This window comes from Chionomys nivalis, chromosome 3 (assembly GCF_950005125.1).
Source record: "Chionomys nivalis chromosome 3, mChiNiv1.1, whole genome shotgun sequence".
Taxonomy (NCBI): Eukaryota; Metazoa; Chordata; class Mammalia; order Rodentia; family Cricetidae; genus Chionomys; species Chionomys nivalis.
In genome coordinates this window covers 73,874,151-73,887,498 of record NC_080088.1, presented here as the reverse complement: position 1 = coordinate 73,887,498, position 13,348 = coordinate 73,874,151, and the positions used below count along the sequence as shown (strand labels likewise).

Below are 13,348 nucleotides of genomic sequence, written 5' to 3'. Positions count from 1 at the left end.
TACTCAGAGAAAATCTGTCTCGACAAACCAAAAATCAAAACCAAAAACAAAGCCTTAAACACCTCAGTTCTGTTGCAGCCCCTCATGGCCTGCCATCCCCCTTAGTGTGGTTATCTGTTAATTTCTCATATCAGTACCTCTTTGAGCTTTAGAACCCGTTTTACTGATGCTGCTCTTTACATAAGCAGAACCTTTAAAAAAAAACTTATATTTGTTCTTTTCTCATAGAGTACACCCCAACTGCAGCTTTCCCTTCCCCAAGATCCACCCCCACCCCCATCTCTCTGCAGAAAAGAGCAGGACTCCCAGGGACATTAACCAGACATGACCTGTGTGTTTCATGGAGACCAGGCAGAAACCCTCACATCAAGGTTGGGTGAGACAACTCAGTAGGAGAAAAACGGCTCCAAGGGCAGGCAAGTGTCAGAGACACCCTCCTTCCACTGTCAGGAGTCCCCCCAAAACACCAAGCCAACAACCATAGTATATATGCAGGGGACCTACCACAGACCCATGCAGGCTTCAAGATTGCTGCTTCTGTCTCTGTGAGCCCCCATAATGTCTTCAACCCCTCTGGCTCTCACAGTTCCTCCTTCCTTTCTTCCTCAGGGTTCCCCGAACTCTGAGAGATGCTCTTCCATGATGACCGTGTAAGCTGTGTCTAATTATCCCTTGCGGTTCCGTACCAGCCCAGTTACGGAAAATAGTTATCTGTGTTGGGGCCACACGGGCTCTAACAAGAGGAAAGACCCAGTGGAGACCTCCAATTGTCTCTCTGCCTAATATCAGGCTGTTGGTCTCTCCATCTGTTCCCATCTGCTGCTGGACGAAGCCTCTCTGATGACTGGATAAGGCAGAACTGATCTATGGATATAGCAGAATATCATTAGGAATCAATTCATTGATTTATTTATTCTCTCTCTCTTTCTTTTTTGTGGCCAGTAGTGTTTCCTTTTACTCTAGGTCTCTGGCAGTGTTGGTCGTGGGGTCCTGTGGTGGCATGGGCCTCAAATTAAACCAGTCACTGCCATTACCACAAGTTCTGTGCCACTAAGCGCATCTTGCAAGTAGGGTACATTGTAGACCGAAGGTTTTATGGCTGAGTTGGTGCTTCAGTTACACCACTGGGAACCTTGCCTGGCTACTTAGGGGTACCCTCATAGGTTCCAGGATGTTAACACTGCACCATATTTCCACATCACTCCCTGTATGCCCCCAATTCCAGTTGTTTGTCTGTCTGTCTGTCTGTCTGTCTCTCTCTCTCTCTCTCTACCTCCCCCACACCTAATCACCCTTATTTCCATCCCTGTGCACTCCCCAGATCTTACCTGCAAAATTAATTCTATTTCTCCTTTTCTGGGAAAATATTCCCCAAAACCTTCCTTGTTATTTAACATCTCTGGGTCTCTGGATTGTAGCATGATTATCATTTACTTAACAGCTAATATCCACTTATAAATGAGTACATCCAGGTTTGTCTTTCTGGATCTGGGTTATTTTACTCAGGATAGTTTTTTTTTTCTAGTTGCAACCATTTGCCTGCAAATTTCATGATGTCATTGTTTTTTGTTTTTAAAGCCACTTAGTAATACTCCATCGTATAAATGTACCACATTTTCTTCATCCATTTGTAGGCTGAGGGAAATCTGGGTTGTTTCCAGTTTCTGGGTATTATGAATAAAGCTTCAATGAATGTAGTTGAGCAAATGTTCTTATGGTATGATGGAGATTCCGTTAGATCTATGCCTAAGAATGGTATAACTGGGTTTTGAGGTAGATTGATTCCCAATTTTCTGAGAAACCATATTAATTTTCATAGTAACTGTACAAGTTTGTACTCCTATCAGCAGTGAAGGAGTGTTCCCTTTTTCCACACTCTCATCAGCATGAGCTGTTGGCTGGTATTTTTGATCTTAGCCATTCTGACAGATGTAAGATGGTATCTCAAAGTAGTTTTGATTTGCATTTCCTTGGTGGCAAGGATGTTGAACATTTCTTTAGCCGTTTCTCAGCCATTCGAGTTTCCTCTATGGAGAATTCTGTTTAGATCTGTATCCCATTTTTAATGGGATTATTTGGTTTGTTGATGTCTGGTTTCTTGAGTTCATTCATTTTTGGTATACTCTATGGGATGTGGAGTTGGTAAAAATCTTTTCCCATTCTGTAGGCTGCCTCTTTGTCCTGTTGATAGTGTCCTTTGCCTTACTAAAACTTTTCAGTTTCATAAGGTCCCATTTATTAATTGTTGGTCTTAGTGCCTTTGCTATCATTGTTCTGTTCAGGAAGTTGTCTTCTGTGCCAATGTGTTCAAGGCCGTTCACCACTTTCTCTTCTATCAGGCTCAGAGTATTTGATTTTATGATGAGGTCTTTGGTCCACTTGGACTTGAATTCTGTTTAGGGTGATAAATATGGATCTAATTTGCATTCTTCTACATGTAAACATCCAGTTAGACCAGCACTATGTGTTGACGATGCTTTCTTTTTTATCTATTATATGTTTCTGGCTCCTTTATCAAAATTCAGGTGTCTATAGGGATGTGGATTTATGTCTGGGCCTTCATTCTAGTCTAGTGAACAACATGTCTATTTTTATGCCAATACCATGTGGCTTTTATTACTACAGCTCTGTAGTCTAACTTGAAATCAGGGATAGTGATTCCTTTGGAAGTTCTATTATTGTTCAGGGTTGTTTTTGTTCTCCTGGGTTTTTTGTTTTTCCGTATGAGGTTGGATATTGTCCTTTCAAGTTCTGTGAAGAATTGTGTTGGACTTTTGATGGGAATTGCATTGACTCTGTAGATTGCTTTTGCTAGGATGGCCATTTTTACTATGTTAATCCTACCGATTCATAAGCCTGGGCAATCTTTCCGTCTTCTGATATCTTCTACAATTTCTTTCTTCAGAGACTCGAAAGGTTTGTCATACAGGTCTTTAACTTGCTTGACTAGAGTTACCCCAAGATACTTTATATTATTTCTGGCTATTATGAAGGGTATTGATTCTCTGATTTTTTTTTTCTCATCTCATTTTTCATTTGTATATAGGAGACCTACTGATATTTTTTGACTTAACTTTGTTTCCAGCCAGTTTGCTTAAGGTGCTTATCACCTGTAGGACTTCCCTCATAGAATTTTTGGGATCACTTATGTAGACTATCATATTATCCGCAAATAATGATACTTTGACTTCTTTTCCAATTTCTATCCCCCTTGATCTCCTTCAGTTGTCTTATTGCTCTAGCTAGAACTTGAAGTACTACATTGAATAGATGTGGAGAGAGTGTTCCTTGTCTTGTTCCTGATTTAGTGGAATTAGTTTGAATTTTCTTCATTTAATTTGATGTTGGCTATAGATTTGCTATCCATTATCTTTATTATGTTTAGGTATGTTCATTTTAACCCTAATCTCTCCAAGACTTTTCATGAAGGGGTGCTAGATTTTGTCAGAAGCATCTAATGAGATGATCATATGGTTTTTTTCTTTCAGGTTTTTTTTTTTTATAGGTGGATTAGATTGACTGATTTTCTTTCCTATGTTGAACCATCCCTGCATCTCTGGGATGAAGCCTACTTGGTCATGTGGATGATATGATGTGTTCTTGGGTTCGGTTTGCCAGTATTTTGTTGAATATTTTTGCATCTTTGTTCATACAGGAAATTGGTCTGTAATTCTCTTTCTTTGTTGGTTCTTTGTGTTCCTTAGGTATCAGGGTGACTGGGCTCATAAAATGAATTTAGCAGTGTTCATTCTGTTTTTATTTTGTTGAATTGGTTGAGGAGTATTGGCATTAGCTTTTCTCATTCTGGTAGAATTCTGCATTAAAACTATCTGGCCCTGGACTTTTTTTTGGTTGGGAGACTTTTGATAACTGTTTCTGTTTTCTTAGGGGTTATGCTAGTTTGGGTTTCTATTGCTATGAAGAGACACCATGACCATGGCAACTCTTTTGTTTGAGACGGGGTTTCTCTGTGTAGCTCTGGCTGTCCTGGGACTCACTCTGTAGACCAGGCTGACCTTGAACTCACAGAGATTTGCAGGACTGTGCCTTCTGAATGCTATATGCTTCTGGAGTTTACAATTGGAAAAATCCTCTATTTCCACCCTATGAATCCTGAGGAGGGAACTCAGGTGTCCAGCTTGAAAGGCTGGGGCATATGGATCTCTGAGTTTGAGGCCAGCCTGGTCTACAGAGAAAGTTGCAGGATAGCCAGAGCTATGTAGAGTCCCTGTCTCAAAAATAAAGTAGCTGGAGAAACCATTTGCTGTGATTAGTCCTAGTATACAAGTTTGTTATTACACCTAATGATATATGTGTGTGTGTGTGTGTGTCACCCTTATTTGAATTTGAGCTTTCTTCTTTTTTTTTTTTCCAACTTTTTTTGGCGGTGGGGTTTTATGTTCTTTTTACTTCTTTCTCCCAACTGTTGAGATGACTGGCAGCACTTCCATTTCTGGTCTGTGTGGTGCTAGGGGTCAAGCACAGGGTTTCGTGCATGCTGAACAAACACTGTGCCCATAGAGCCCCATCTGAGTCCTGAATTCAGGCTGCTGCTGCTGCTGCTGCTTTTTATTTTTTGAGACATAGATTCACTATAGAACTCAGAGAACCACCTGCTTCTGCCTCTGGAGTGCTGAGATTAAAGACCACCCGGTCTTGGCTTGAGCTCCTTGCTGTTTGTGACCTCTTACTGGTAGGAACATCCCCAAAGTCTGACATGGTTTCTGGAACTAGTCAGTACTCATTTCATGTTTGATGGAGAATGAGCTGCTGAGTTTGTGGGGTGGGCTCTTACATTGTAAGTAACTCTGCTTGCCCAAAAATTTTAAATTAGTTTCGTGAGTTTTTTTCAGGAGGTAGGGTTGAGACAGAGTCTTACTGTGTAGATCAAATTGGCCTGTCATGTGATTTAGTCCTCTTGTCTCAACCTGCCAATGCTGATATTGCAGGTGTGCACTCTTAACTGCTGAAAGTAAATTCTTCTGTGCCTTGGATAGGACGTAATCATAGTGTTTCTCTAGCAGTTCGGGTATTTGAGAGAGGCTCGTGAGTCTGGTCCTGAGACCTCCAGGATACAATTACTCCAGATGTCATTTGTGCGACTGTGTTGTACTCCTTGTCACTAGGCTATGGTCCCTGACACACTCCAGCCAGCTGTCCTTTATGGAGCTGTGTTGTGCCCCTGGTCACTAGATTATAGTCCCTGACACACTCCAGCCTAGCTGTCCATTTATTCAACTGTGTTATGCCCCAGGTCACTAGGATTTGGTCCCTGGCACACTCCAGCTTAGCTGTCCTTTATGGAGCTGTGTTGTGTCCCCTGTCACTAGGCTATGGTCCCTGGCACACTCCTATTTCTGTATCCTATTAAAATATTCTTCTGAGACCTAACATACCATTCCAGATATGGTATTGTGTAAAGTGGGTTAAAATAGTTAGCCTGTGTCTTGGCCTTAGTATGTTCTCTGTGGTACTCCAAAGCTTGCTTGTGCCTGGTGTCAGGGTTAACTTGATGCATATTACTTTGATGTAATTTGATAACAGCTATTAAGGAACTTCGGTTTAATTTTTTTTTTAAATCAAAGCGCAAATGTATTTCTCATGATCACTGAACCTCCTCATTGTTGCACATTACCTGATGAAGAATACAGTTATTTTCTTCTATAGAAACCATCTTTTTCATACTTGGTTCACTTGTCATGATTAATCTCAACCAACTTTCTAAGAACCGTGATAGTAAACTTTATCAGCCAGTGACTAAGTGCGCTGGATTCTGGACTCGGCGCGGAGAGTACAAAAAGTGAACATGTGGCCCCTGCCCTTGAGGAGTTAAGTGGCCTCCCTAGCCTTGGTGCATGTGGGACTGAAGTGGGTTAGTGTGGCACCAGCCTGACCGCAGCACTGGAGGAGGACTGGGTAATGGGGAGATCTGTGCCGTGAGCACCTGTGCTAGCATGGTGGTGAGAGCTGGCTCTGTAGCCCAGATTGAGTTTGAATCCTGGTTTTTACTGCTTGCTGCTGTGTGGCCTTGCAAGTTAGTTATGCAGTTGAACTGTGCCTCCAGATGATACTTAGTGAGACTGTAAACACTGGCTTAGTTAATAGATCTAAAGTGTTTAGAACAGCATTTGTGTTATGGAAATACTCTGAGCATTTGCCACTGTCTCCATGGAAATCAGAAGTGTCCGTTTTAGGAAGACCTTGGAGAAACATTTTAGTTCTTTTGAAGGCCTTCCATGTAGGAGAATGATTTATTTATTCTTTGTAATTCCATATTTAGAACTTTAATGCAGCAGACAGACCTACTGGCATTGAACCCATCCTTCCCTCAGCCTTCCCAGTGCTTTATTTACAGGTGTGAGCCACGTCCAGCTGAAGCCTTCAGTAAGCAGTGCATTCTGTGTCACTGGAAGGAACTGAAAGACTGGCCGCTGCTTGTGGTTTTTAACAGAATGGTTGTAAACCTGTAGTGTCTAATGTTACATCCATAGAGGTGACTGAAGGCTAAGAGAATAAATGTAAAACTTGGAAAGTTGTCTGTGTGTACTCCATCTTTGCCCTTAGAGATTCTGCTGGTTGGGGCAAACACCATCCAAGCCTGGTGGACGGCTACTTTTGCTGTCGTCTAGCACGTGGAGAAGCTCTGTAGTAGCCTGCTACAAAGTGGAGTTTCTCTGATTCATAGTCTCTGGCCTTACTGTATTAGTGTGGGACATTTTCTCTACCTTTCATGCTGCTCTTAAATTCAGGATGGTTCCTGTCTTGGACACTTAGTTTCTGGATCTACTTGTTAATTTCCATGTTGGACTCCTCTCGGGCTGTGTTCTGAGACTCTGACCTAACTGAATTCTTGTCTCAGTTTTCCAGAGTATATCCCAGAGAGAATGCCTTTTCCTGTCTAATCAGCACCTTGCTACAGTAATTCTAACTCAGAGATTCAGACACTTCCAATTTTAAAACATTCTTTCTCCTGTCTGTTACCTTAAGCTATATAGCCGGAATACTTCAAGATCTCTTAATTAAGTGTCTAAATTTTTTTTTATTATGGAACATTTCACACATACACAAAAGCAAAGAATGGGATTAACCTTCACGTACCCACTTCCTTTTATTCTTTATTCATAAGTTATATTGTAACTGAACTGAAGAATTTTATTCTCCTTCCTTCCTTCCTTTCTTTTTTTTTTTTTTTTTTTTTTTTTTTTGGTTTTTAGAGACAGTGTTTCTCTGTTTAACAGCCCTGAACCCACTCTGGTAGATCAGGCTGGCCTTGAAGTCAAAGAAATCCACCTGCCTCTCTCTGCCCCAGTGCTGGGATTAAAGGCGTGCGCCAGCACCGCCTAGTGTGACTGACTTTTCTTTACTCCAGTTAGTTTCAAATATGCACTCCTGCGCTCTGAGGTCACAGTTACAACTTGCTTTCTTTTTATGACGTTCTTTCAGCAGATAACCCCTATTAAATGACCCCTTTGAGATCGAATATGATTATGATTTATTTTGGGATGTATGACTTGCCTCCTGTGCCTGTCAGATGTCAAGCAGGGTTTCTGACTCTGTAGTGGACCATTCTCACTCTGGTTCCACTTAAGAGAATGACCTTGAATCATGCAGTCTGTACTTCTTAGCTGTGATCGTTTAATAACGTAGACTTGAATTACAGTTTTACCATTTATTATTTTGTGTGTGTGAAACTCAACCTAACTGATTCTTGGGATGACGTGAAGTTCTGTTTTGTCTCTTAGAAACATTCTTGTCGAACAAGAGTGTAAAACATAAGGTAAATGTGTAAATTTCTGCTTCTCCCTAGAGAGCCCCCTTTTCATCTGACTAGAAGAGGCTGGGGTGAGTTTCCTGTGAGAGTGCAAGTTCACTTTAAGGACAGCCAGAACAAGCGGATCGATATCATCCACAATCTGAAGGTATTGTAGCAGAGCATTGCTCGCTGGAAACTCGGTGTCTGTTTTCATTACCTGTGGCCTGTGACTGCAGATGGTGGAATCAGGGGAATCCTGTGTACGTGATGCTCACTGCTACAGCACTTTCTCCTCAAAGCTGGGGAAGCAGTTACTCCACATCACATGTATACTCTTCAGAAAGGTGAACTAAGTCTGAGGAAACAACACCTCAATCCTTCCTTCCCGATTTTCTGGTTTTTTGAGACAGAATTTCTCTGTTCTCTATGTTGCCCTGGATGTCTTGGTACTCATTCTGTAGACCAGGCTGGCCTCGAACTCAGAGATCCACGTGCCTCAGGAGTGCTGGGATTAAAGGCGTGTGCCACCACTGCACTTCATTTCTTTATCAAACACACTGTTAGTGTGATACTCGAGACTCTGATAGTGTAGTCTTTCTCATTGAATCTGTTTGTTTTTCTGTGTGAGGCACAAACTTTGTGATGTTCAATCCCTAACACTGCAAATACAAGCATCACACAAAATACATAAAGATTAAGAGGAGTGAACGTTTGGACAATAATAAATAAGGTTGTAATAGTTTTGAATTGAATATCTTTCACTGGTCTACTTACGTGGTTTATTATACAGCCATTACAATTCATATTGATTTTTTTCTCTACAAGGAGAAAAGCTACCTTTATAGTACATGTTAAGCAGAATATAAAATGGCATGCAGAAAAGGCCGAGCAGGTTCAAGCCCTAGGCTTCACCCCTAGCACCAATTGAAAATAAATACATTTTTAGAGTTATGATGCAGCTTAGTGGTAGAGCACTTGACTAGCATGTGCAAGAAATTCTTAGCAGCACATATAAAAAAAAGATCATCCATGATATTTAAAGATTTAAAAAAAACCCAAAATGTTAGATTAATTGGAATGACATTGTGACCAGTTTTTCTGCTCCTTTTTATTTTGTGTTTTGTTTCTGTTTTTAAACTTTTTTTTTTTTTTTGCAAAAAAAATTATGTTACTATTACAGTTGGAAAACAAATCATTTTTAAAGTTCTTGGCAACTGGATGTGGTAACACTAGGGAGGCAGAGGCAGGTGGATCTTTGTGTGGGCCAGACTGCCCTATAGAGCGAGTTCCAGGACAGCCAGGACTGTTACACAGAGATCCCTGTCTTGAAAAACCAAACAGCCAACCAGTTAAATAAACTAATTAAATTAATTAATAAATACAGTTTCTCTTGCCCCAAGTCACCCTCCCTTTATGGTTATCATCAGTGACTCCAAAGAGTGAACTAAATAAAGTTAAATACTTCGGTAGAGTTCTCTTTTTCATAGCTCTGGGACACGTTGGAACTTAACTTCTGTTGATGATAGACAGCACTGCCTGTTTCTATTTATGCTTCTTTGATGTTAGAGAAGAATGGAAAGCAGCATTAAAGAGCAGGAGGGGCCACTTACCATTTCTTGAGAAAAGCTCTAAAATAGTTTTTGCTTTTTTAAAACATTTATTTTTATTTTGCACAAATGAGTGTTTTGTCTGCATGTATGTGTGTGTACCACATGCTTGCCTGGTGTCCACAGAGACCAGGAGAGGGCATCAGATCCCCTGAACCTGGAGTTCTAGAGAGTTGTCAGCCACCATGTAGGTGCAGGGAACAGAACCAAGAGCAGCCATTGAGCCATCTCTCCAGCCCCAGTTTTTGCTTTCTTTTGGTCATTGCGTGTATTATTTGGGAGTGGACCCAGCCCTAATTTATATAGTGCTTACCTATTACATTTTTTTCAGTTCTCAGTGGAAGATTATTTGAGACACAAATTTTGGGTTGTTTTGCTTGTTCATGTTTGAGGCAGGTTCTCACTATGTAGATCAGGCTGACCTATGACTCACAGGAATAGCTCTGCCTGCCTCTGCCTCCTGAGTGCTAGGATAAAAGGTTTATTTCACTACATCCAGTCATAAAACACAGTACTTTAAAATGATAGTAAAGTATGTTTAAAAAAAACTTTATTTTTTAATAATGTGTATGTATGAGCAGAGGTGCACATTCATGCATGTGTCCCTGAAGGACGCTGGATGCCCCTGGAGCTGGAGTTATAAGAGATTGGGAGCTGCCTAACATGGGTGCAGGAAATCAAATTTAGGTCCTCTCCAAGAATAGTATACAGTCTTATACTACAGAGATCCTTCTCTGACCTGTAACTTCCTTGAAGCATGATTTTATTATTTTTTGTGTATTAGCCTGATCTCAGACTCAACTGAGGAAAAAGGGTGAGTCTGGTCTTCCCTGGAACCCAAGCACCTGGGAGCCTGGTACAGATTCACGGACCTATCCTCAGTAGATGGTTTGTCAGTTGCTATGAGAAAGTGACTAGATTGGTTCTTAGTTTATATGTAACAATACAGATTATAGAGAGATTTATTTCTACCTTTAGAGGACAGAGACATGGATTTAACCTAAAGATGTCCTGTATTCTTGGCCCCATCCTTAAATGTTAATAATTAAATATTAAAAATATTAAAGATGCCGGGATCCAGACAGACCAGTCGTGCTGCGTTGGCCACTGAATCTGTAGAGTGCTTGCTTTCCTCTCTGTGGTGCCCATAGGCACCCTACTGAGACATCTGACTAGCTAGCAGACTGCCAGGAGAAGTGGGCTTATATCAGTCCCTGTCTCCAGTCTGTCCGTGGCATTAGGAACTCGTATTGATAAACCTGTGTCTCAGTGTCCTTTGAAGCCACACCTGCAGCCTCTCACCAACATTGTGTCAGAGTACCAAAATATGGCAGAGCAGTTGCCTTGCCTATGTGGGCTACTACACAGCTTCTCCAGTTTGCACTCCTGTCTCTTAGAAACCCTAAAACCCATCCCCTGCCTACTGCTCTACCCAGCCTCACTTATTCCTATTTCTCTTTGGGTTTTTTTTTCCCAACTTAGTGTTTTTCCTTTTAGTCTTACTGTATAGTGTTTGTACTGATAAGGTGTTAAAATATTTTTCTATTGTGGGGATATAAGTTGAAATGCTACAATAATAAGAATTTCATGTAACAATAAACTGTTGTTTGTGACATAATCCCCTCAGTTTATGTTCCTTGCCTTAAAATAAATCTTTTGTGGTACTAATGTATTTCAAGTATTTAATGTTGGCTGTAATGCTTAAATTTTTAGTCATGTACATTTCTTTTTCTTTTTTTTTTCCTTTGGTTTTTCGAGACAGGGTTTCTCTGTAACATTGGAACCAGTCTTGGAACTAGCTCTTGTAGACCAGGCTGGCCTCGAACTCACAGAGATCCGCCTGCCTCTGCCTCCCGAGTGCTGGGATTAAAGGCGTGCGCCACCACCACCCGGCAGTTATGTACATTTCTGTAGCCTGTCATTTGAAATATTTTCACACAACTTTTTATAAACTCACATCGGTGTCGCATAATACCTTAAAAATTGACGTGGTGTGATTTATTGGAACATTCTTTATGGTTTCTGATTATAAGCTGGAAATTTGCCTTTACTCAAATTTCCTCCAGAATATCAGCTTGCAGTTAACTGGTGTTAGGTAAACCTGTATCCTCAGGTTCTTGAGTAGAGTGAAATCTAATGTTTCCCCTTTACTTTTGAATAGCTGGATAGAACCTACACTGGCTTACAGACCCTGGGTGCGGAGACGGTAGGTACCTTCCCTCAGCCTTGTAAGGGGGGGACAAGGGGTATGTCGTGTGTGTGTGTGTGTGTGTGTGTGTGTTTGTGAGACGTTTACACACACTGTGCTCAGCTTACATGTGTAATATAGGGTATCACCCTGTAGCCTAGGCTCGCCTCAAATCCAGACTTCTTACCTCAGCCTCTGTAGTGCTAGGATCACTGGCATTTGCCACCATCCCAGAATCCTTATTATTTTGATTTAACAGGAAAAAAAATGATTATTGGTCTTTTTTAAGTTAGATTTTTCACTGCTGCGCCAACCATTGTGTTTTCTTTATTTTCTAATTGTGCTTTAAAACATGAGAAAATTTTAGGGTCTGGACCATATCTAGCATATAGCTCAGTGACACGAATTATGTTCAGGGTGATATCTGGCACCTCCTGAACTCCCCTCACCTAAGTCCATACCTGTTAAGTTCCCCTACTACTTGCCTCCTTCGTATGATTAGAGTCGGCATTTGGCTTCCTAAAATCTGCCCTATTTGTAGTGCATATAGTATCCATCCATGTTGTGGATACCATTCCCCCTTTGTAAGGTTTATTTTTATATTTTTATTTGTATGAGTGTTTTACCTGCATCTGTATATTTCCACCCCATGTGTGCCTAGTAGCCATGGAAGTCAGAAGAGGGTGTCAAATCCCCTGGAGCTGGAGTAAAGGGTAGTTGTGAGCCGCCATGTAGGTGCTGGGAGCTGAATCCAGGTCTTCTGCAAGAATAAGTGCTCTTTTGTTTATTTAAGATTTACTTTTAATCTTATATATGTTTATATTAGAGTGTATGCCATATATGTGAGTGTGCCCAAAGAGACCAGAAAATTTCAACCCCTGGAGCTGAAGTTAGTGGGCCCTGGGAATCAAACTCAGGTCTTCTAGAAGAGTAAATGTATGCTGTAAGCCACCGAGCCGTCTTTCCAGCCACTAAAGATCTTTAAATTTTTATTTATACATGTAAGTGTTTTGCCTTCATGTATATGCAGCACATGTGTACAATGCCCACAAAGGCCAGAAGAGGGCATTGGGTCCCTTGGAACTAAATTTACACACAGTCATTAACTAACACGATGAGAGCTGGGAATTGATCACCTAGCTAAATCTTCACTCTTCAGAAAAGTGGACTCAGAGAAGTGGACTTTATGATACCAGAAGATATCTATTAAGTACCTTCCTGTATGCTTTCACTGGTCCAGATGTTAGGAGAAAAGAGATGAGCAAGGTAATTTCTACTCTTTGTGTTTTTGAGCATAAGGACAGTGACCTAGTCTGCTTTCTGTTGCTGTGCTAAATAAAGACCATGACCAAAGTGATTTGGGGAGAAAGGACTTCTTACAGCTCCCAAGTCATAGTCTATGATTGAAGAAAATCAGGGCAGGAATTCAAACAAAAACCTGGAAGCAGGAATTCAAGCAGAGTCAGTGGAGGAATGCTGCTTATTGTCTTGTTCTCTGTCGTGTGCTCAGCCTGTTTCCTTACATAACTCAGAACCCCCAGCCCAGGGTGGTACTGATTCCAGTGGGCTGGGCCCTCTCACATCAATTATTAATCAAGGAAACGCTCCACAGCCCAGTCTGATGGAGGCACCTCTTCACAAATGACCCTGGGTTGTGTCAAGTTGACAAAAATAACCAGCACAGACAATAAACACTAAACAGGTGTACAACAATTTCAACTACAGATAGGTGCTGGGTGGAAGAGTGGCTGGTGGACGGGGTCTTACATTAAGTTGCAGTGGATAAAGAAGGTCTTCCCG

The 13,348-nt window shown here is 41.1% G+C and overlaps 1 protein-coding gene across 3 annotated transcripts in view; it reads left to right on the top strand.

The window, feature by feature from the left end:
* The window catches only part of Yeats2 (YEATS domain containing 2), a 92,096-nt gene that overhangs the window by 29,959 nt on the left and 48,789 nt on the right, over window positions 1-13,348 (top strand). For all 3 annotated transcript variants that reach the window (XM_057764274.1, XM_057764271.1, XM_057764272.1), the window contains 2 exons: window positions 7,808-7,919; window positions 11,522-11,570. In XM_057764274.1, the coding sequence (XP_057620257.1) occupies window positions 7,808-7,919; window positions 11,522-11,570 (161 nt within the window). The remainder of the gene's footprint in view (window positions 1-7,807; window positions 7,920-11,521; window positions 11,571-13,348) is intronic.